Source organism: Anopheles funestus, chromosome 2RL, assembly GCF_943734845.2.
Source record: "Anopheles funestus chromosome 2RL, idAnoFuneDA-416_04, whole genome shotgun sequence".
Classification (NCBI taxonomy): domain Eukaryota; kingdom Metazoa; phylum Arthropoda; class Insecta; order Diptera; family Culicidae; genus Anopheles; species Anopheles funestus.
The window spans coordinates 68,890,020-68,914,508 of NC_064598.1; the positions used below are offsets into that span (position 1 = coordinate 68,890,020).

The window sequence follows — 24,489 nt, forward strand, 5'->3', positions numbered from 1 at the left end:
AGAGTAGTAAAAGGGCCATAAAAACAAGTAATGTTTCTGTAAGTCCCATTCGACCTAACTCTGTCCCGACTGTTTAAGTTATAAATCATTCGAAGCTTTGTCGCAAAATCTCAACACAAATTTACCGCTCCCAAAAGTGACACCTTTTGCACTACCCGAGCGGTAAGACGAGGCTATCTGGTCTCCTCCGCGTACTGCTTATTTATTCTTAACTCAAGCAAATCGTCTCAGACCGGCGCGTGAATCTTGTCCTGATGTCCCGGCACTCGCAAGAATGACAACGACCGATCATATATTTGTCCAACCCGCATCACCCGTTCCCAGCGGCCACCAACGGGTGATCGTAAGCAAAAGGGGGTGATGAACCTTGCCGTCCTGTGCATGGTTTACCTTTTGATGCAATCTGCGTCCAGCAGAAGGACGACAAGAATGTACCGCGCACGTATGCAAATATGCACCGATCGGCTATTTATTAGCGAACGAGTCACCCGGTGTCACCCGGGGTATGTTCGCCCAACTTGCACCCGTTTTGCTCATTCGAACCACGTAGCATCTCGTTCGGTCAAACGGTGGACGGCCGTATGTATGTTTGCTGCTAATCAGAAGCGTAACATGCATGCGGAGACGCATACCGAACGAATGGCGCGACATCCGATGCATTTTGTTCGCGACTCCCATTATGTTTTGTTGGCAGAGGTTATTTCTGCGCGCATCGTCCAGCCGGAAGACATTGAGAAAGAAGGAGCTGGGATTGAGTAGTGCTCTGTGGTCGGGGCACGGGTTGGGGAGCGATGGCCAGGGAAGGGAGAGGAGGAAAAAATGTTCGCGTTAATTTATGATTCCACCCCGACGGGGAGAGGTCATTTCCTTCACTTTCGAGTTCAACGTTTTGTGCATGTTGAGCTTTGCAGAGCACACGCATTGAGGGTGATTTTTTGCTTCTTTAATTTAGCGATAATAAGACCGACGGCGAGCTGTATCGCTTCAATTGTTTTATTTGTTTTGTAGTTGATTTTATTGGATTTTTGACATTGGACTCATTTGTTGGGTGTTATAAATTCGAAACATTAAATTGCATGAAATTCATTTAATAAGGCTTTGAAAAACGTGTTTTCGATTTGAGAAGTTTTGGTTCATGTTTATGTTCTTGAATTTAATAAAAATTAAATGAACAAATGCTACTGATGAAGATGAATATACATATTATATAATTTCAAAAACAATGGTTGCAGCTTCAACATTTTTTACTGTTATAGTCCACTTCATATTTCTGCTGTTCGAAATCGGATAATGATACTTGACGAATGAAATGCTATCGTACCGATCATACGCAAGCTCGTCAATCACGGCCATGCGTGGCACAGTGGCAACAAAAATCTGGACCGTTTATACTCCATCATAATAAATAGCGTAAGGGGTTGACCTTGTGCTCAATTGATACGCACTCTCGCAGACACTCGCACGCAAACTAGGGGGAACACTGTCGTCCAGACCGACGACCCCTTTTTTTTGCTTGCTCTATCTATTGTCTATTATGCAGCTTAGTTACGTACTCAGATAAAATAATGTTTATACCTATTTGGGGGCCAGCAATAGTAGCCTTTTCCCCAAATTGAACTTGCATTTGCGTGTCTGGTACGGTATTTTCTTTCGCCCCTTTAGCGCTGCTTTTTAGATTGGAGCTGTTTGTTCCAGTATTGACCCAGTCGCTCGGGGTAACGGAACCCTCTGTTCCCACCCAAACCACCCCCACACAGACATATTGCTCACCCTATATTGCCCTTCCACATAGGGGGTGCGTGCTGGCAATTTTACAGTTTTCGCCCTGTACTAGTAGGTTTAAGCTGCTGTTTAAGCATAATGTCCTCGTCCTTACAGTCGGAGCGGAACATGAACAAATTGTTTGTAATCGAGTTCCTGTTTCGTGCATTCGCACGTTTAATCTTGATTTTAGATCACAGTTGAAAGGGATCATAAAACGAATGCCAGTCGTCGCTATACGAGGACGATTTTCTCGTACGGTTGATTGATTTCTTGCGTGCGTGTTTGCACACGTGGGTGGAAATGCCGTTTCTTTGGGGGGTAAAGTTTCTTTGTTCGCTTTTGTGAGGTCGACAAGACGGAAGGAAGCATTATTGCAACAAAACCATGAACTTGAACTGTTGGGTAAAATATTATTTCAAAACTGTTTGCAATATAAAAATGTATATCGAATTTCAATTGATTTGAGTTCTTCAAAATCGGTCTGATATTGCAGTGTCTCCACATTAAAGAAACTATTCCTCCAACCAGAATCAACATAAACAAAAAAAGAAGGGAAAATGAAAAATAGATTCCACCTCACACACGGGGCACGACGACATAATAAGCATTGATTCTATTTCCACCTTGCATAAACACAACCATCCCAGGTTAGGTTGGTGTCGATCGATTTTCGACAATTTATGACTTCCAATCAATACTGCCAATGATGGCGTCTTTTTTTTGCGCCCCTGAGCGACGGTGGCATACATTTATGCGGGCGTAACTTGACTAAACACAGGACGCTGAAGCGGCGAGACGCAATGTTTACACTAGTGTCCAAAAATAATAATTTCAAAAATTCAACCAGTAGAGAAGGAAGGTGCATTTGCAGTGGAAACTAACACATCCAACTGATATTCGATCAAATATTTCGAACTTTAATAGAGGAACTACGGAGCGTAGGTAAATAGTAGGTGATACTTGTTTTGTGGCCATTTTTCCTCCCTAAATCAGAGGTCGACAAATTTGCTGAAATTTGGTGTTTACATTTAAACTTTACGTTTAAAATTCATAATATACAATTGACATTTTCAAATTTCATTTTTTTTTGTGTGACTCAAATTTACTAAATGCTTAGTTCGTATTGTTTTGTAAAATATTATTTCCATCGTCTTTTTAATAAATGTTTATTGAAACATAAATGTATTTTAAGAAGAATATATTTAACTCATGTGAGATTTTAAAACCCAATTTTATTATGATATGCTATTATAGTTATTGAAAAATCGTTTGTACATTGCCTTTTGAGTCTTTTATTTCTCACTATCATTGGTTTTGCAGTTACTATGTCACTTCGCCTTTCCGTAAGTATCATTTCCGAGTTGCACGGAAAGTGGCACAGCCGGATAAAATTTGCCCGGTTTATTGGCGTTCAACTGCGTGTCGTTTTAGTTCTTGTTACGAAAGTGTTGATATGGCAGATCGTCGAATCATCCGATCGTAACATATTTAGAAGAATCCCAAGTTGTAAGGAAAACTTTCAAAACATAAAAGTCCAAGGTGTATTATGATTCTTGCGTACCTACATTTTGTAGAGAAATATCAATTAACACAGAATAGATTTTTGAAGAAAAATCACATTCAAAATCTCAAAGAGCCGCACTTTGTCGATGGCTGACGTAAAGTGTTACAGAAGAATAAATCAATTTTTCTAGCTTTCTTTTGTTGTGATGTAGGTACGAATAGTTTTATGTGTGTCGGAAAGTGGGACGAATTCAATGTTTTCCTGCTTAAATTTTATTCGTCGTATCAATGCCCGGTAGCCTAGGTCTAGGTATATTTTAGTTACGGAAAGATTTATAGTTTCAAGCCCGACGTGTCGTTCGAAATTTTGTTTCAAATGTGTACCGTCTAGAGACACTCGGAAGGGACAACCCGAGTCGAACCATGAACCACACTGAAGCTACTAAAAGTAGAATCATTTGTGAGGCAAAAACACATAACGCGTGTGGTGTTGTGCGTTGTCATATTTTGTCATTTCGGCACTTCAGGCCCATCCCTTCCGATTGTGGCGCTGACATTGAACTAGAAGGAAAAAAACAACATTATTTACACACGGTTTGTTTTGGCCATTAGCCAGCAAGCACAGCAGCAGCCAGATATGTGGTTCGAATTCATCTGTTGGGTGTGTTGCGCTTCCAAAATGGAAACTCGTTTTCCTTTTCACTTTCGAATGCCGCTATTCATATCTGTTGTGTGTTGTTTTTTTTTTCTTCTCTTACTCACGTGTGTTTTGGGGTTTTCCATTCCATTTGTGATGACTTTCTGTTTCTGTAACGTTTTCTTCCGCTCGAAGCTTTACGCTTGAAACACATGTTATTTATGTTTGTTGTTAGATTTTCTCGTTTTTCGCGGCCTTTTTCATCGTATCGTTTCGTTTATTGAGTCCCTCCACCCGGACCCCCCCCCCCCCCCCCCTCTTTAATGGAATTGGCAGCACAGATGGAAAGTTGTTTCCTCGATGGATGATTGTCATTTTGGGTGGCGTTTATGGTCGATTTGGCGTTCGTCAACGGGGCCCGAATCCGATAGCTTCGATCTTAATGTTATGGTGGTGAGGTGACCACCTGGTGGTTGTCGATTGGAAATTTATAAGTATTGTTTTTTCGTGCCGAGAAAACACAAAATCGAACTTTGAAAAGATGCCCGCGGGCGGTGTTTCTAAATTGAATTTTCATTTACACTTCTTTTTATGAATTTCATTGATAGAGATGGTAGAAAATGAAGTCATTTAATCGACGATCAACATGAAATATATTTATCACAAAATTGTATTTATTTTCTGCTTCTGTCCCTTCTGAAGAAGTGGACCACTTTTATTAATGCAATTTTATTTTCATAACATCCAAGTTATGAGAGATGTAGTACGTGAGATTTATAGCTTCTAAGCAATAGTATTCTCTGGTGTTAATGTTTATGCATTTACCTAAAGCTTTATTAAAACAGTTACCACTTTTTCGACAATTCCCCGGGATCTGGAGATGTGAACGAGAGCAGCAATAAGCGTAAGATATATTGTCCTTCATTACCATACCAGCGCAAAACCATCAGTGTCACAGCAAGAAACACGGAAAACAACTTACTGTTGCCGTTGGATAATTTTCATCTTCAACTTCAACCAAAACCCCGTTGTAGGGAACCCGGATGAGTTGCCGAATAACGGTTGTATCTGAGAGTAGGTCTTTTGGGTGGAAAATTTTTAGAGACATAAATTAAAGCCCTCCAACTACACGGCCACTGTAATAGAGCTGTAAAAGACGAAGAATGGTCTAGTTGTTTTCCCAGTGGGGTATTATGGGTATGTTTTAAAAGCCTACAGTAGTTAGGAGAGTGCTTTTACGTTTGCGATGTAAAGATGTTGCTTTAAAGATAGATTCATGAGAGATTACAGTAGAACCATTTACTGTTTTTCTTTATTCTATTAAGTTGGATAAATCGATGACGGGAAGTTAACGTTGTAAAGAAAGAAAATCTCGAAGAAGTAGTTTACCCTCGCGCAAAGAAAGACACCCCAGCAAGATGGTCCCAAAATTTAGAAACGCTGAATTGGTTTCCCCAACCCTCCCCATTGTACTGTAAGTAGGTTTCAAGCAAACGAATGACTTTTTCCATCGCCGTACGTTTGTGTGGGCTAGAATTCGGAAAGGGATTTGGAACTCAATTGATTAGTGACTAGAAGAGAGATCGCTAGAGCCGTCCGTAAATTGTGTTAGCCTGACCCGGGGTCGGGGTCGGGATTTTTGGTTCTGTCGTTTGGAAAAGCCTCCCAGTAATACAAAATCTCGTTTCATCTGTTACAGGATAAGCTATCCGTTTTTAAAATCAAAATAGCGTGAAATAGCTTGGACAATGTGGAGATATTCATTTTTTTCTACCGCCAGGAATGTTGAAGTGAAAATTCGATGAAATGTTTTCGTGGCGGTATTTGGTTAATAAATTATTGATGAAATATTAATCGTGTTTTTGCCACGAAAGCCCATCGTCGCTTTTCGATAGTCAAATATTTTTGAACCTACTTTGTTCGTTTACAACATGGGATCGAATGCTGTGTCCTGTGGTCCACAAAATTTCCTGTGTTTGTAAGTATGTACGAGGTTAATTACAGAAATATGAAAGGAATTTTTGCTTTACGAGGTATGAAATGAAATACCGAACGCGACACTGTTGGTGCCAATGTTTTTTTTTGAGGCCAATGGGTGTGCCTCTTTACTCGGAAGTACTGTACAATTGCGTGAGTGTTTTTCCTGGAATGTCCCGATTGGCAGAATGCGTAGTTATTACACTCGCATTGATGCTGTAATACACTGAAAAAAAGCAATAAAAGCAAATACCACTACGGTGATGAAGGGAAAAATTAATATATTTTATACTTTCCGTGTTTTGTCACTTTTCGTACCGGTTTTTTTTTCTTTTATTCGATCATATATCATTAATTTATATTACGTACCATCAGCACCGGGAATTCCTTTTTCTGTGGTGATGGCACGACCAGTGCTTGACCTGGGTCATTGACAAGCAGCATTAATTTTACAGCGAAATTTCCCACCCGGTAGGGAATAAGAACAGATCACAGAATAGTAAAAAGCAAAGGATTGATATGTGGGCGCATTGTTTAATTAATTAATTATAAAAATGGAATGCGTTTCTGCTGTATTCTATAGTAGTACTGTGAAAGTTTAAAGGAATAATGATAATTCTTGCATAATTTTCAGCTTCATATTTGTATGTTCTGCTTAATGGAGACGCATGGTTGTTATAAAGAGCGATGTAAAAAAGGCCATTTTTCTTTTGTTTTTTTTTGCTTTCCTTTAAACTCAAAGAATTATAAACCATCCGATGGAGGTAGTTTTGTTCCATTTCATTTTCCCTTTTATGATTTCCGACCACTTCCACTTGTTGATGCAACACTGTGTACTGGCTTCACACTGGTTGCATTTTATTCTTTGCACCAAATGCACCGTATCATCATCAACCGTAATACTCGATTGGGCAATTGGTCAATCGGGGTTTTCCTTCTTTTTTCCCATTTATTAAAGTGGAATATGAACACAAAAGCACCCGAGTCATTCGGTAAATTTATGCGAAAGCTCAACACTTTGAATCGTGGCAGAAATTGAACCTCACCAGGGGAAGTGGATGCGTGTAGTAGGGAGACCCATTTCCAACCCGATATATTTATCGGATTAATAATTCATAATTCGTAAAATTAATTTTTACTGCACATAATTTATTCAATTACCTACCGGTCGTGAGAATTTGGTTCGTCTTTTCATTCTGACAACTGTCCCAGTTGGGATTAACACGTCGGCGTGGTGGTGGTGTGTGCGTGTGGGTGTTATTGATTGCAAATTGGTGTATTTAACAAAAAAATATATAAATCAAGTTTTTTACTGTTTGGATAAAGAAACGAGTTTAGCTTTAGTATTAAATTAAAATAATGCATAAAATTGTGTATTAAGCTAAGCTTAGTTTTATACTTAATTTTATAATATTGTTTATAAAATATAATATTCAAGTTTACATGTTTATAAAAAAATAAACTATACAGGATACATTAACAATTCTATCCGCTTCAACAAAGCAAATGACGTCAAAAAAAATCATTCTTTTATGATGCTTAAAACCAATTGAACAATGACCACACAATACAAATTGGCTACTCCCTTGTCCCACCGCCTTTTCTTACACTTGTGGCACGTGTGTGAGCCTTGAGCCAAGGCTCCAAGAAATCGACGTCAAACGACATTTTGCAGCATTTGACATCACTTTGTTTGGCTATCATGGGATACGTTACTTAAACCGCCATAATCCAACCCACTGAAAGCTGTTCGTTGTTCGCCGAGCAACATCAGGGTGATGATTGTTATAAATTGAATTAAATCTCTCTCTCTCTCGTCTCAACACGCGACCCATGTCGGCCCTGTGTCGGATCGACAATTTCCCGCGTGGTGCTGGAATGATAGATTTTGCATGAAGTTTGCCGTGGTGTAAGGAGCACTTGCCACCTGCCAATGTTGAAAGTTTGTCGATATGGAGAGCTCTATCCTTTGTAACACACCCATGACACGCATGATACACGAGCAGGGAAAATATTAGTGGTTGTCATTGCGCTTAATCCACCGTCGCGTCATCAACTCGGGCGAGCACTAAGCATCGGCTGTGGAATATTTTGCAGCTGCCCGGTTGGCCTTCCGGGTATTAAAGGGAACCGTACGAGTGAGTGAGTTAAATAGCCGGTCATGGGTAAAGTAAGTGCGCGTGTATGCTAAGAGAGACGAAAGTAAAATTTATGACACACCATTTGCGCAATCATCAATTTCACCCAGCGTCTTCCTTGGTAAAAATGGAACTTAACATGATCGTGCCAGTTTGCACAAAGTTTATTAGATTTACACCGAAAAGAGATATGGTTCAGTTGTGCGCTTCCAGAACAGGAAGAAATTCTCCAACAAGACGGCTGTGGTAGCGTTAAGTAGCATTGAATGTATCGTTCAAGTGGTTGGTTCATTTCATTAAGTGCAATGCTTTACCTAAAGCGAATGACGCAGAGAGTATTGCCCTTGATATGCTGAGAAACTGGGCGCTGGTGGTGTATGTGATAAACGGCACCAGTCCACACGGCAGGACCGGGTTCAAATCCCACCCGGACCGTTCCCCCGTAGCAAGGACTGACTATCCGGCTACGTGGTGAAAATAAGTATAGTAAGCCAGAATTGGCCTGCGTGATCTGTAAGGTCGTTAAAGTCAAGAAGAAGATGCTGAGAAACTAAGCTAGAATCATTTATTTATATTTTCTATAACCCATTTAAAACAATATTTCATTGCTTAATATTCGTTTAACAAATTCGAGTATAAATAATTCCTTGATTCGCATAAACAAATTTGGAACAACACATTCAAACTAATTCTCCTATCAATCGGTGCTCTTTTCGCGCTACTTGGTAGACGTAATTGTGCCACCACGCCTCTTAATCTACTTACCACCATATATACGTGGCGAATAATTGCTGTCGATCAAACACGTGTAGTGCGCCACTGCATTTTTCGTGCGTGCAAATCACGGACCAGTTTTGTGATTCCCCTCTGCTTCAGTGTCACGACTGGCAATTTGCCAGTTCCATTGCAAATATGCAATGGAATGAAATGGCTGACAATTCGGCCAAACACGAACGGAAAAAACGGCACACAAATCAAACCATTCAATTTGATCGAACTCTCTATTTTGCTTCCCCGATCGACGGGTGTGTGGAAAATTGTTTGATTGCTGGATGGAAAATTTTAACAATGCGGTTGATTTTTTTTTGTGTACCGGCGCTTAAATGTGGGCCAAACGTTGCTTTCGATGGGTTTCGAATTAGCTCAAGTACAAGAGGATTTAATGCTACAGTTAGGTTTTAGTGTCAGCTAGTGTTTATTGGTTGTTTGCCAATTTTGAAAATGAATATATTAAATGTATATTTAAATTAAATGGGTATATGTACGTGCAAACAACATAAAAAATACGCAAACAAAATTAAACTGTTCTTGATACGGCCAGGCCGTTCTAACCGAGCAAAAAAAAAATTAAACTGTTTAAATCACCTGTAAAACTAGAAAACTTCTAAACTATCATTTCTGTTGCTGCTGCTGCTGCTCCTCTACCTTCTGCATCCACGAAAAAAATTGTCTTCAATTCGTTTAACGAATTCATAAACTATTTTACTTACAGTGCCGTTTTAATTGAAGCAAAATATACCTCAAATGTGCATTAAGTGTTCATGACATTCATCCCAAAAATCAAAGAACTGTTAAAAAATCAAATGATAACTACAAGTGAAAGGACAAAGCGTTTGCTCGTACCGGTTAGTGTTTGTTCAGCCGTGAATTTGGCCACGGTCCCTGCCGGGCTGTCGTGTGCGACGATCAGATGTGATACGGACGTGTAGTACTGCTAGAGCCAGCCAGTTCATTGCCATACACAGATAAAAACAGCAAGTTGCCACCCCTCGTTTGAGGCAACCAACCAGAAGCTAAGCAAAGATAGTGTGTTATTTAGTATTTAGTGTACGTGGAATATACTCCTCTTACCCGAGCCAACAAGTGCCTCGCGATCGTGATTGATCGTAACAGTGGCCGTGCATAATGTTCTCCTCGATGCCACCGAGCGCTACCGGCGGTAGCGGAACCGACGTAAAGAAGGGTCCCACCAATTGGTTTTGGTCGCTTCGGCGTCAACCGAAGCCGAAAAAAACCATCCTCGAGCCGGACAAACCGTTACAGAAGAGCTGTGTCGATTTACCGTCCGCCACAACGAACGGTGGCACGACACTGTTTGGAAGCAATCGGCTAGATGAGGTAGTGTCCACCAGCAGTTCCTCCATCGAGCGTCCAACGGCCGGTTGTACATGCGAGTATGTCCAAGTGTTCGAACCACCGGAAACGGCTGGTAGCATCTCAACGACCGCTACCATTACGACGACCGTGTCTCGACATCAGAACGATGCGCTGCTGGAATCTGCCTCATCCGATAGCAATCTTGCCTTAAGTTCCTTAACTTCCCCGATAGAGGGCGCTGCCGCCGGTGTACAACCATTCGCAACGAATAGTTTGCGGCGCCGGAAGGAACAAGTCGTGTACGGTGCGAAAACGGTGACGACAGTCACGAAAACGACCGTACTGAACCGTCAGCGTACGTACCGTGTGGGACTGATATTCAGTGACAATGGGGAGCTGCTGAATAGTAACCTTGACCTGCGGCAGTTGGTCGAGGAAAGTAAGCGTAACTTCCTGAACGCTCTTGGGAATGCTGGTGGGGTGGAAAACTCTCCCGTTATTCCACCACCACCTCGATTACCGTCGGATCCGACCGAGGAACCGAATAACAATGACCAACAGCGGTCGAAAGAGTCGGATGAGCTGCAGCAGTTCAGCATACTGAACGATAGTAATTTCGACTTCATTGACGATAGTGCCGATCTGTTCAATCGTAACTATCCGCATCAGCCTCCAGCGTCGTCCACCGTAGCAGAACCAAGACCGGCACTGTTGGTATCACCGGCTGCGACGCTTCCCATTACCAAAGTGTTACGGATGTGTAACAACTGTAAAAACAAGAGTAATCTAGTCTACCAAAGGAGCTGTTCGCAGCCCAATCGTAAGGTAATTCTGATAAGCACAATTTTCAATGCTCCTCCTCGCCCACATCAACAATGACGCTCCAAATGTAATGTTTGTAAAATAGCATAACTTTAAAATTTATCATGAATACATATTTCATATCTGATACAAAATTTAATTCATTTCCATTCCCTGCAGCAAATCAACGATGAGCTGAACGAGGTCGAATCGGAGATGAAATCCCACGAAAGCAAGGAGGAGAACAAACATTCCAACAAAGACAAACAGATGGCGCTCGGGCGGAAAAAGTTCAACATGGATCCAAAGAAAGGTACGGTACTGGTAACTTTTCGCTTTTTGGGCAGAAGCACCAACAGTGAAAGGAAGCTTTTCTTTTCTGGGAAAGGCTGTAGTAATGCAAACTTGAAAGTTGCGTGCTTGTGGCAATTGGATATTCAAGGATTTTGAATGTTTCCCCTTTTTAATGCCTTTGAGCTATTGAACTTAGTTTTTGGTAAACATTGTAACGTTGCCTTAAAGATGCGAATTATGCACATGCTAGAAAAGGTGTAATCAGTAAATATTTGTTGAAAGTTTATTCTAATTCATTATTCTTGAAAAATATTTGTAGGCAAACTACACATGTTGTGAGTGTTTCCAATAATTTTGGGCGAATAGGAAAAAATGTAATTCTCACCTAACGAACGCATGCCATCGCGACATGCCATTATTAAACCAATATCATCTTTCATTTCCAATTATGAAACAATTAAGTGCACCATCACAATTCTTGCCCTTTTTCATGCGTACAGCTAAATAATTCCACCGGCGTAAGACAACTCTAGGCATTAATCATAACCGCCTATTGTATCTTACCTCCTGCAGTGGGTGAAATATGTGATTGCAATAGGGAACGTATAGGGAACGAACGAACAGATCGTTTCCACCAAACCGAACACTTTACCAGGGGAACTACTTCCGGACAGAAACTCGACAGAAGAACAGCACAACACCGATGAATGATTGTCTTTATTCGTTTAATTAAATTGTCCGCATCCGTTCGATTGGATCAAACGATGGGTCCTTCTCGCTTTCCTCACTCTGGAAGGTTTTTGGCTTCGGACGATTTGTACAATGCATGGCAAAACCTGTTGCTTCTCTAATGGGTGCAATTAAGCTTGTATGACGGCACGAACGAACACCATCGATACTTGGGATCAATTCCCGCACACGGTAAAGAGGTTTCGTGCGGTCAAGCTGTACGAGAAGTTGTTAGGAAGTTGTCCAACTAGTCTCGTGCCAGAAGAATGTTTGTAGCGAATGGCCTTGAAGAACTAATGTCCAGTCGACGGTGCCGAAGGGAGTAAAACCGCCTGGATGGGGTCTTCGCCGTGTCGGGCTTGAAGTGGCTTTTTAAAATTAAAAAGTCATCCATCATTCACCCATTCGCCCACTGCATGTAGCTGTCAAGTGGGAAGACGGCGATGCCTTGTAGTATTGAGTTGGTTGGGTGTACCGGTTTATGTCAAACCAATTCCTGGTTAAAAGCGCGAAGTACGTCTGACGCCATCTTATAAGATGATCTGAAGCAAGGATCGATCGTTGTTGTTATATATCTGTATTTACTGCTAAAGTAAGCAAATTCGTAACAATTACCATTTGAAATGAAACGAATTATTCCAATAATTGTCTTGTAATTCAATTTTGGCAATTGACAATATTAATTTTTCAGCTCAATTTCACTTATACTAATATGTTTATTTTCTCTGTTTATTTTACAGGAATAGAATTTTTATATGAAAACCAGCTACTAAGGACAGATCCCCAGGATGTGGCGCAGTTCCTGTACAAAGGAGAAGGTCTCAACAAAACGGCAATCGGTACGTTATATCGCTTTTTTTGTGCTGCTGGTGAACAGAATCGAATGCTAGCAATCATTCATCAAACAGCGTGCACCATCTGCAACACCGTGACGATAAATAATTCATACTAGTGATGGGGTTGTATGTGTGTGTGTGTGAAGAGAGGGCTGATAGTCCTGCGATATTCTCCAAATTGAACGCTCCAGCATGTATTCGACGCGACACGACGATCGCCATAAATTTGAAGGATTTATTCGAAGAGGAGGCGCCTAGGAAAGAAGAAAGCGAACTGCCGGAGGTACCACCCGTGCATTGCATATGTACATACGTGCATGTGTTTCGCTCACTCCGTGTGTCAGGATATGTTTATGGACTGGTGTATAAATATATTTCTGTTTTCCTCACCCGGTATGGTTCACCCGGGAAGTGAACGAACTTTATAGCCAATGTGTAACTCGTTAATCGCAACGAATGCAATTTAATGCGCGAGATGGCAAGGTATTTTTTGTTGTTGTACCTGTCTTCAATTTTTGTCACTGATGAGGATAGAATGCAATAAAAAAAAAGTAAAATCCTGCATATATGCCATATCCCGGTAGATATGTTGAGCGGTATTTTATTCATTACCGTGCTAATGTCAAATGGGCATTTGCATCCTCCAGAGAGGTGAATTGCAGTGACACATCCCCCACGTGTATACAATTAATCGACGATCCTTGTAATCGATGTACACTGGTTCGCCATTGGTTGAGGGTTTTTTTTGCAGCATTGGAGTAAAAAATAGCAAATGCATTTTTTGGATTTGTACTGATCGTATCAATGGATTCATTCCATCCATTGCATTTACTGCAAACTTCTCTGTACACTCTTCGCGATGGGGTTAACGAAGGAGGGGTGTAAGCTTACTGATGATGAGCTCAGATAAAATAATTGCCTTTTTCAATTTGCTCCCGATCGTGTTTACGTCGCCTCGTCCGGGGGTGTGGGGTCACTCGCAAACACCGAAATGCTACTGCCCTTGGGATGAATTACGGGACGCGCATCAATTGTTAAAATTTAATTCACAAATTATACGCTCGCATTACGAAACGGCTGTGTGTGTCGGTGTGGGTGCATTTTTTTCCAACAAAATCGATCCTCTATTAACATTGTGATCGGGAGGAAACATACTTATTTCATACGGTAATGATTTTAATCGTAGTAAAGTTTGATGGCAAGAGAAGATTTATCGTCCACTGTTTTGCACCTGCTTTCTTCCCTAATATGTTTTTACTTTACTAATTGTGAAACGGTTGAAACGTTCGATTATAATCGTTTATCGGCGCTAGGTAGCAATGTAATGGTATATTAATTAAAACACAGTGTGTGCAGGAGGCCGCTTGATAATGCAATGCACTTAAAAATGCAACATAAAACTATGTTATCGTCGCATCGCAAAATGCAGGTTAAACGGTTGCTAAAACGAATGGATTGTGGGATGGATAATAAATTCGTCCTCGCAAACACAATATATCAAATTGGATGGAATTATATTGCTGTTCAAAAAAGCCGTGCTGATAAGAAGATTTCACCATTCCATGGTGTCAAACTATCCATCAAAAAATGGGAATGATCGTTAATTCCTTTTTTCAATAAATACGCTATAATTATAAAACGAATTAACTTTCTATTGTTTGTTTAACCGTTGGTTTTGTTTAGTTTAGATGTTTTATTGTGGTGCTGCTACAAATTATCCCAACCATCTGCACAATACTGTGTGAAACAGACAGTAGCTGTTACGAAGGACGATGCATTTTGTAAACTCATTTCGATTATTACACGCACTACGGTGTACTGTCGGAATGATAAACCACGAATCATCAACCCACCCTCCCGCTAGCACACGACCGGAGATTGATGGGAAAGAGTTTTTATTTATCTATTTGTTTTTTGCGTTTTTTGCGTGAATGACTTTCTCCTCCTGCCGTGCTCACTTTTCATGTACAGTGGGTCAAAGGGATGAGTAATTAATAATAACCACGCAATGTTATTTTACACACGTGTGCACGTTTGTGGCAATCGTTTTTTTTGTTCGCCCTCTCCCCCAACAGACTCCAACAACGGCTACCGCACACTGATAATGGCAGCATTCATAAAAATAAACAAAAATAATTAATATCGTGTTGATAAAATGCGATTAAAACAGTGTCCAATTGTTTTGCCACGCTGTTGTTCTTTTATTTTGTTGCAAACAATCGACCGCATGGTTTCGTTGTGCAGCAATAGTTTGCGCCCACCGCCTGTTTTCCGCTTCACCGCCGCCGTGCCTGTGGTTGTGGTTCCGGATTCTGTGGTACCGAAAGTTTCACCGCCCCCTTTCCACCGTGTCATCCCGTCATCCCGGAAATTTCGCTACACTGAACAATCATACTGAGCGATGATTGAAAGACGTTTAACGAAGGACAGTCGGGCGTCTGATCGGGAGGGAGCGACAAATTGCTGCTTCCGCATTTCATTTCGAGTGCAGTGGTGCACCTTTTATCATAGAGTGGAGAGATGCGATCCGACCACGTGTGATGGTTGTTTGTGGTTTGCAGAATGGTAGTTTGTTATTTTGGCACATTTCACTGTATCTGTTGTATGTTCGGGGGCCCGTCCGGGACACGGGGAGGAAGGTTAAAATTGTGCTGCTTCGTCATGTGGTACCGATTCACAAATTCCTGCACGTAATCATGAACCATTCTGGTGGAATCATCGCGTGAACGAGTGTGTACAAGTGTAGGGAAAATAAATTTATTTTCGCGAATGTGATAATTTTCCTCCCTGGTGACACGATGCGAACGATCATCTCTTGCAAGAGAGTACGATGGGAGTTTTTCCTTTCAGTATGGAAAGTTGAAATAATAACCATTTGAAATCATTCGAATGGTGACAATATATTTTGTTGTTGGTGAAAGAAAAATTGACTGTTTCGTGAGACGAGAATATTGGAAAACAGAATCTCATTAATGTATAAACTATTTTTATAGTTAAATTTTGCAGCTGTATTAAAATAATAATTAAAATTTTCTATTTTTATTTTTCAATTTTACAGGTGATTATTTGGGCGAAAAGAATGACTTCAATGAGCAAGTGCTGAAGGCCTTTGTAGAATTACATGATTTTACGAATCTTATACTGGTGCAAGCTTTAAGGTGAGTAGCACACATTGCAACAACAAAAAAGAACATTACTTTAACCTTGTTTTGTATCTATTTCCTTTTAGACAATTCCTCTGGTCATTCAGATTGCCCGGCGAGGCGCAAAAGATCGATCGCATGATGGAATGCTTCGCCCAGCGGTACTGTCAGCTCAATCCAGACATCTTCACCAACACGGACACGTGCTACGTGTTGAGCTTTGCCATCATTATGCTTAATACATCGCTCCACAACCCATCGGTAGGTGTTGGTTCATAACGGACAAAAACGGAAGCAAATATATGGCATCGCATTGCCGTAACATATTCTCCGATACCAATCAATAGGGTCGAAAGTTTATTCGCCCTCTATTACTGCAGGCGTGAAATGCATTACCGCCAGTACAAGCGAAGGGTCTATAGAAGCGGTCGGAATTTAATTATCCTATCCTAGCAGCATTGGGACCTTTCGGTTTTACGATAAACGGTGATAACCCTTTTGCTGAGTGTTCTTTGTAGCCATTTTGGTTCGAACACCGTGGGGGGAACAAAGCTAGCTCAGGACGTTCCGTTTGGTTGGTGAATTGGAAAATGTGGCATTATGTACACCCGCTTGCACAATTATCCACTCACATCCGCATCGGTACACACATGCTGCACCACGCGCTCGGTGCATCGTGATGGTACGATTAGAATTCTGGCCCGTTTTTCCTCCTCCATTGGCCAGCGCTCACCTTTTGCAGGCTTTTAAATTTAATGTTACATTTCACGCTGGCTTATTAACGCAGTCCCCGACTTGTCGACATGTAAATTACTACCAATCCTCGGTACAGGATCGGATAGCAGCTCGAACGAATTTAAAATCTGCTGTGTTGTTACGTGGTTTATCTCGCTACCAGCAGCTCGAGGGCAGCTTAGTTTTGTGCATGAGGTTGAAAAAGTAAAAACTAACTAAAAAAGACAGTAACGCCAAACATATCTTTCGATTATGGGTTAGATTTCATCGCTCCCCTGACCTACTGCACCGGTACCGCTGCAACTGTGCGTTTGGTTGGTAATTATTTCCAATCTACCGATTCTGGAACTGATTTAACTCGCCTACCCTGTAAAGTAACGTATCTGGGGCATACATCGAACTTTCAAACCAATTGGAACAACATCAAACGAATGCCAACTATATGGCCGTTTTTTTTGGCCTAACCTCTAATGATTGTTACTGCTTCCGATTGGATTCGACAAAACACGCTTAGCTAAATTACAACATCATTGTTCAATGAGTTTGTCAGTTGCACGTAAGCTAATCAATGATATCCTCGCTCGATTGCATCCTGAATCACTAATCATGCGCGCGGCAATGGCGGTGAAATGATCGGGGAAAGTGATAGGAAGGCATCCACTTCAAATGGAAATCTTTCTTTGATGTCGTTTGCCGTGCCAGGCAGATGCAATTTGTTTTGAAATACCAAAGCGTAGGAATGTGGACGCGGTTTCGAAACGGGAAATCCCGTTTTGAAATGTGGCCGCGTGGTGATCCGTGTATTAAATGAGTCGTTGAATTAAATTTGCTTGCATTGGGGTTTTTTTTTTTAAATTCATTTCGTTTTTATTAACTTGCAGGTGAAGGAGAAGCCTACAGTTGAACAGTTCATATCGATGAACCGTGGTATCAACAATGGGGGCGATTTACCGCGTGAACTATTGGAGGTTAGTAGATGAAATGATCGATCAATTTAAGCAACGACAGTAACGTTTGTTCCACTTTGATTTCTGTTCCTCCGCTCTCAGTCGCTGTATGAGTCGATACGAGCTGAACCGTTTAAAATACCTCAGGACGATGGTAATGATCTGATGCATACCTTCTTCAATCCGGACAAAGAAGGATGGCTATGGAAGCAAGGTGGAAGGTAAGACAATGACGCCGGGAAACATATTTTCAATCGTAGTGCTTTAATGGAACGTTTTTGATATAAATATTCCACAGATATAAATCGTGGAAGCGAAGATGGTTTATCCTGAACGATAACTGTCTCTACTACTTCGAGTACACCACCGACAAGGAACCGAGAGGGATCATTCCACTGGAAAACATTGCGGTATGTGTACCAAAACGTGTTTCGATTTTATACGATATTTAATATATTTTGGCGCTATTTTCACACTCTCTTCTTTTTATACATCTTCTTCTCTTGCTGCCACAGGTGCGTGAGGTAACGGACCGTAGTAAACCGCACTGCTTCGAGCTGCACGCCAGTGGTGGCGCGGACATTATCAAGGCATGCAAAACTGACAGTGAGGGCAAGGTGGTAGAAGGTAAGCACACCGTCTACCGGATGTCTGCCGCAACCGAGGAGGAACAGCAGGAGTGGATCAACCGCCTAAACCAGTCGATCAGCCACAATCCGTTCCACGACATTCTAGTACAAAGGAAAAAGAAAGCCCTGGCAAAAAGTTAGTTAGCACTGTCCTGTTTGAAGAACTAAAACTAAAAATCGAAACAATATTTGTCCCCTTCCATCCCTCTTCTCAAAACGAACAACTGCAATATTAGCGCCATGCAAACACAAAAAAAAACACACACACACATCAAAACGTGCATAAAAACAAACGAAACAACAGTGAAACAAAAAATGTTCTCATCAACCACAGTTCCATTATGAAAACATAAAAAAAAGTTAAACTAAAGACAAAAGATTGAGGTAAAAGCGTTAGCAGCATTTTAGAAAAATCAACATAAAAAAAACAACAAGGCTGGTAGATCAAAAGATGATGGACCGTGTGAAAGATGCAAACATTTTTTATTACCAAATTCAAATGTAAACGTGCTAAAAATCATTAGACATTTTAAGTGAGAGAGAAAAAAAGAAACAGCCGTATTAAAACTACATCCAATAAATGCGTGACATCCATTCATCCAATTTGGCTGCATTTGGATCGTGCTTTGTTCTCCGTTTTAACGCCCGTAACACCTGTAACGCTTCCTTGACGCTAGGAAATAGCAACATTTAGCTGATTTGTTTTTTCCCGCTATTTTGATTGCCTTTTTGTTGTGGTAGCCATAACCACAGGTTGTTTTTGCCTGCCAGTGTATTTGTGCGTATGCGTGTGCCTGTCCTGCGTGTAAAGCGTGCCGGAAGTTTCTAACGTGTAACAAATGTGGGCCAAGAAAATAGAAACTGAATCATATGTGTTTGTTTGTTCGTTCGTTTGTTCAAAGGATTAGGTTAGTTAGTTGAAAGTTAGTTAAAAACCAATTAAAGTGCAGTTGATATGTTTAAGTAGTGTCAGAGCAATTAGTTTAATTGTCAATTTGCCGTTGGGTTCTGTTAGCGAGGGTAATTATTACAACACCATAATAACAACTATCTTCCTTATCTTGTTTCCGCATAGTGCACACGTTTACTGTTTTAGTGATCGTGTCGCAATATCGATCGGACGAAGGATCGAATTTCTGTGTGCGGAATGTTTTAACTTGTGTTTTGTGGTCAGCACTTTCAGACGCTGTCCTTATGTGTTGCTTCTATGTAAGGAAGCACGGTGTGTCGAACTGTATATTTAAATACGCAAGAAAACAAAACTCAGTAGTACATGTGTGTGTGAAACGCGACAGTGATCCGGCGGTGGATCGTAACTGTGATCATGATGAATGTAGCGTGTGGAGAGAGGGTAGAAACCTAGTGAAAATGTATTGATTTTTTTTTTGCAATAGAAACAAGAAAACTCAAATAACTTGTAAATATCAGCCAGTTTGTTCAGTTAGCCAGTTACTCAATGTGCGCGTGTTTGCGGTTTAAGTCAATTAGTTAGCGACCTTATTTCATTTTTACTCGCGCTTGTTGTGTTGCGATTCTGTTGTAAAATCATATTAAATTTTATGTTTTTTTTTTTTGCAAATATCTTCTAACTTCGAGCAAACGTATCTTACCGCTCGCAATTTGTTTTTCCTCTAATTTGCAAATTAGTTTCGTTAATAGAAAAGAAAACTATTACAAATTACATATTTGTCACAAACCCCGTAAATCGACATAATGTTGAACATCCACAACCGAATACCTTGTCCACATAATCCAAAGCAAATCAGATATTCTACAAGCCTCAAAGATACTTTGCAAAAGCCTCAAAGATATTAGTATATAGCAAACGGATACCGATAAGAAGATGTAATACATTATAATGCTCGCAAAACGTGCTTCTCCACCTACAAGACACCTACAAGGTGGTTCTCATTTTAACGACCTTCTTCCTGCCGTACTACAATGCGAATGTTATAGTTTTCCATTCATGCAACCTTTCCAATCATACGCGAAAATCCAAATACCAATTCCAAACCAACGACCTTTTGTTTTGCGATTAATTATTTATACAACTCCACCGATACACATTTTCCCAAAAACCCCGCCGAGGTCGCAAGCTTCTCAAATGAAAAATAAAACTCCCTATCGGTCGGTTTTTGTAAATGCAGCCGACACATATATAGCCCCTCCCCGGTGTAATTGTTAAGGCCCCCCGTAACTATTAACTCGTAAACTCAACCAACTCAATCTACTCGATCGTACGCATCGTTGTCGCGCATTATTGTAAAGAGTAAAAACCACCCAAGAGGGGATAAAAAAAACACACACACACCCTAGATATGTATACATATTAATGCTGTAGGGACACATCAAGCCACGGCGTGGTGGAGCACCGTAAATGGAGACGAAAGGCATGTAGGCTAAATTTATAGCATGTAGTTGTAATGCGGTACTGAATTATTGGTTGAACAAGAAGTGTGTGAAAGAATGTAAATGTAGTGCTGTTTTGTATTTCATTTTATTTTTCAAACATTTTTGCAACATGCTTTTCCCGTTGTTGCATTTCCCCGGTGGTCCGTTAATTAGACCGGTGCGTTTGACCAAAGAAAGAACGTTTGATTTAATGTTTTATGTTGAAGTAACACCCCAACGCAGCTTTAATGTGTGCAACATTGATATCGATAGTCTTCCGGTTTCAGTTCGGCCAGTGTTTTAATTTGATGGTAATACGCCGAATAAAAGTTAATTTGCAACGGACACTGACATAAGACAAGTACGGAGTCTTGCACACGGGGTAAACGCATCATTGAATATTGGCGCGGTTCCGGAGGTGGAGAAAATGTTCGTACCAAAATCATTTCACACGTCGCGGATGATGGAAATTGGAAACATTCCACCGAGTGCTTCCGCATCATCCGCAAAACGAGCGGAACGCGTAGAAGGCAAAATCGAATAATACGATAATAAATAGGAGCTCGCGATCGATTCGATAATGATGATTGAAATTCGATAATAAAAAGAGCATAAATAATGGCTAACAAATCGGGGAAAAAAAACACCCTCATCCCGGATAGTTAGCGTTCCGAAGTGCATCGATTGCACTGGCAACAGTACACCCCCCTTTCTGTATGGGCTGTATGCCAGTGGCAAATTCTCTGATGAGGTCCTGGTGTTATTTTTTTTAGTCGAAACTATAATAACGAAATAAAATTCTTCCATTCCCAGGCAAAAGAGACTCATTCGGCAGACGGAATTTGGCCGTGGTACGTTAGTTCTTGTTGGCTGTCCGTGGCACAATTAAAATGATATTTAAAACGTCTCCCGATCGGTTGTGCTTGGAACAACGAAACTTTGGAAGGCACACGTGTGGTACATATATGAATTAATTCAATTTAAATTGATTTTCATCTGGTTTTGTGTATTCGATTTTCGCAAATCCGCAACCACGGTTCGTACGGGGAAATCGAAACGAATCGGGTACCGGGAACTAACGGGAATATTCGAACCATTCGGAAGGGGATCGTTACTGATGAAGTTCGTGTTTTTCATTTTTCGTTAAGTGTCCCTCGTTGCAACGGCGCTGCAGATGCATCTGGGTGGGTATTATGGTGCTTTTTTATGACCATTTTAAACGTACTTCACCAATGTGTCTGTTTCTCATTTTAATATTTATTTTGCTATTTTTTTTTTAATATTTATTTTCCACTGATAGACTCCATCCTACTCGAGCTTGTATCCCTAACTGCTGTGGAGTCGGTTTGATTTATCCACTTTAGTGGACAATCAAATGTGCCTATTTCGACCACCACACCACGCACAAAGGAAACGTGTGTTTTGCCAGTCCGATATTGACCCAGTTCGGCGCTGCTGGGAATGTGCTTGTTGGTCATGGTTGATTGTAACATTCGTTTTACATTCAGCTCACCGAATGTATGTGTCCTTTTTCTACCGCGAGGTTAGTTTTCGGGGACAATTAGTGTCACGGTGTAAATCATGAGAGAAGCAAAAAAAATGATAAAGGCTTTATTTTATCATTGTGAATTATGTGATTGTGTGTGGGGTAACCGATTAAAGCACTATTTTTTTTTATTTTGCATCTCTTTTTTAGTTTGTTTTCTTTTTGTGTTTTAAAAGAAATTTATTTAGATATAGGAAGTGGAATAGAAAAAAAGGGGAAAAAACCTTGGGAAACATGCAAGTGGCAATTTTTGTTTTTCAAATATAAATCATGATCAACATTTTAATAATGATTGTAATGAAATTTTAATATCTTAAAATAGTTTACAGAAACAGTAGGATTGTTTATTTGAAAAGAAAAATATTTAGGCGAGCGATTTTGATAATGGGAAATAATGTTTTGGAAAGTTGTCGATAGCATCGTGTTCCTTATTGTAACAGAACGAAAACACGGAACAGAAAATTAGAATAAAAAGCAAAAGCTTCAACAGATGGTACAGAAACCAGAAAAAAGCAACGAATAGTAGTATAAAAAAAGGCGTCAACAAAAGAATAGAAAAGTCCAATTAATAGGAGAATGTTTGTGATTGTAAGCATGAAGAGTGTGTAGCGTGGTTTTAGACAAGTTCAGTTAAAATGTTTTCTGTTTTGTTAAATTTGTATAATAGGAAAGCTTTCAATTACGAATGTTAGAACGTTTATAATAAGATGAGAAGTCGATATTGAATTTGTAATCAGGAGTATGAAATGAAGTGTGGAAGGATTGGTTTTATTTCCAAAAATGTTTTGCATTTTCCATTCAGCATACTGCCACCATAATCAAAATGGGATTACACTCAAAAAACACTCAAGCACTCAAGAAGGAAAGCAGTGAACCCGCGTACAGGACCACTAGAGGTAGTGCATCAGCTTCCCATAATATTGTACTAAGTTAAAATGAAGTTGAACAGTGGAAAATATGATAATAACCGTTGTGGTTTTATAGCGATACTCGAATATCTAATTTTGCGTGTATGTGTGAGCGTGTGTTTGTGTTCATTGTATCACCTGTATCACAGAGAAAGACTAACATAATCATCATCCGTGCTAGTGGTCCAATAGATCGATTCGCTTCTGCGCTTGGAATAAGCCAATTTAACGAATTATTTATCCAGTTATCCTTTGTTTGTGTTTGCCATACTTAACAACAGAGTACCACATCCGGAAATGGTTGTATTTGTAGAATTCAATTTTTGAATTGCAATCGATCCACCTGTTGCTATGGATGCTGTAATGCGATTATAGACCCGCAGCTAATTCGATCCGGATGGTGCATAGCTGTAGGAATTTTAACGATGAAACCATGCTTACTTCCGTTGCTAATGGCAACATTGCTGCACTTGTGATTAATTGAAGAATTTTGTGTAGAACTTTGAGAATACCGTAACTGAATATTGCTTTTGTACGTTTTTTGTTGAAAAATTGATACTAACAACACCAACAAATTGTTTTATTTTATATTTATTTGCATGACGAAGGAATCTAAAAAAGAAACCTCACAGATAGAAAAACTATTTCATTTTTAAATCTTTTTTTTTATACGAAATTGATCATCATGCTATTAAACACAATTTCATTAGGTCAGCAAGTTGCAATCAATTTGGCCGGCTTTGCTTTACAGTTCGCCCGTGTTCGATTGAAGTGTTCGATTCTAGTGGAGTTAAAAATGTTAATTTCCCCGTTCTAGACACGTTCGCTACATTTCTCGAGTGGTTCAGTTGCGGGTTGTTCTGTGCCAAACGTAAAACGCTCCAACGTCAGCGTACAATCGTCAACGAATATCATCTGATGCCGCTCTAGCTTCCTGTTTGCCACCGAGCAGCGATGTGTGGCCAAAACATTGTGATAACCAAATTGAATAAAGACAATGTAAATGAGCATTTTATCTAAGTACACAAATTCTTTGACAATCAATCCGTAATGTGAAATGGCGCGGTTTTGCGCAAAGGTAAGTATTATATTTTGATAAACAGTAAATGATGACAAATGTGCTTACAGGGATGATCGAAAATAATGTAATTTAATTAACTAACAAATAAATAATTAACTCATAAACTAATAAATTAAACTAATAAATAAAATGAACTAATAATTAGCTAATAAATAAATAATTAACTAATAAATCTTTTTTTTTAAATGAAATCAGTTTAACTGTCAAATAGTAGCAATTCAAATTTGGATCGGATCGAATCAAAAGGATACATGGATCGGATCGGATCCGTTCTCACCGCGTAGTACCGGAGCCGATCCTCTCTCTCTCTCGGTCGAACGCACATCAGCTCAG

General features: G+C 40.1%; 1 protein-coding gene across 3 annotated transcripts in view; it reads left to right on the forward strand.

Annotated features, from left to right (window-relative positions):
• Positions 1-24,090, forward strand: part of LOC125766319 (cytohesin-1) — a 52,835-nt gene extending 28,745 nt beyond the window's left edge. Inside the window, exons 2-11 of one of the 3 annotated variants that reach the window (XM_049432154.1) lie at positions 9,512-10,941; positions 11,098-11,230; positions 12,681-12,779; positions 15,835-15,934; positions 16,006-16,180; positions 17,536-17,622; positions 17,704-17,822; positions 17,900-18,011; positions 18,117-18,366; positions 23,893-24,090. In XM_049432154.1, coding sequence (XP_049288111.1) covers positions 9,925-10,941; positions 11,098-11,230; positions 12,681-12,779; positions 15,835-15,934; positions 16,006-16,180; positions 17,536-17,622; positions 17,704-17,822; positions 17,900-18,011; positions 18,117-18,366; positions 23,893-24,005 — 2,205 coding nt within the window. In that variant the 5' untranslated portion in view covers positions 9,512-9,924 and the 3' untranslated portion in view covers positions 24,006-24,090. Of the gene's footprint in view, positions 1-9,511; positions 10,942-11,097; positions 11,231-12,680; positions 12,780-15,834; positions 15,935-16,005; positions 16,181-17,535; positions 17,623-17,703; positions 17,823-17,899; positions 18,012-18,116; positions 23,170-23,892 lie in introns of those variants that run through there. The other 2 variants (XM_049432156.1, XM_049432155.1) reach the window with 2 other exon arrangements.
• Positions 24,091-24,489: the final 399 nt, after the last annotated feature.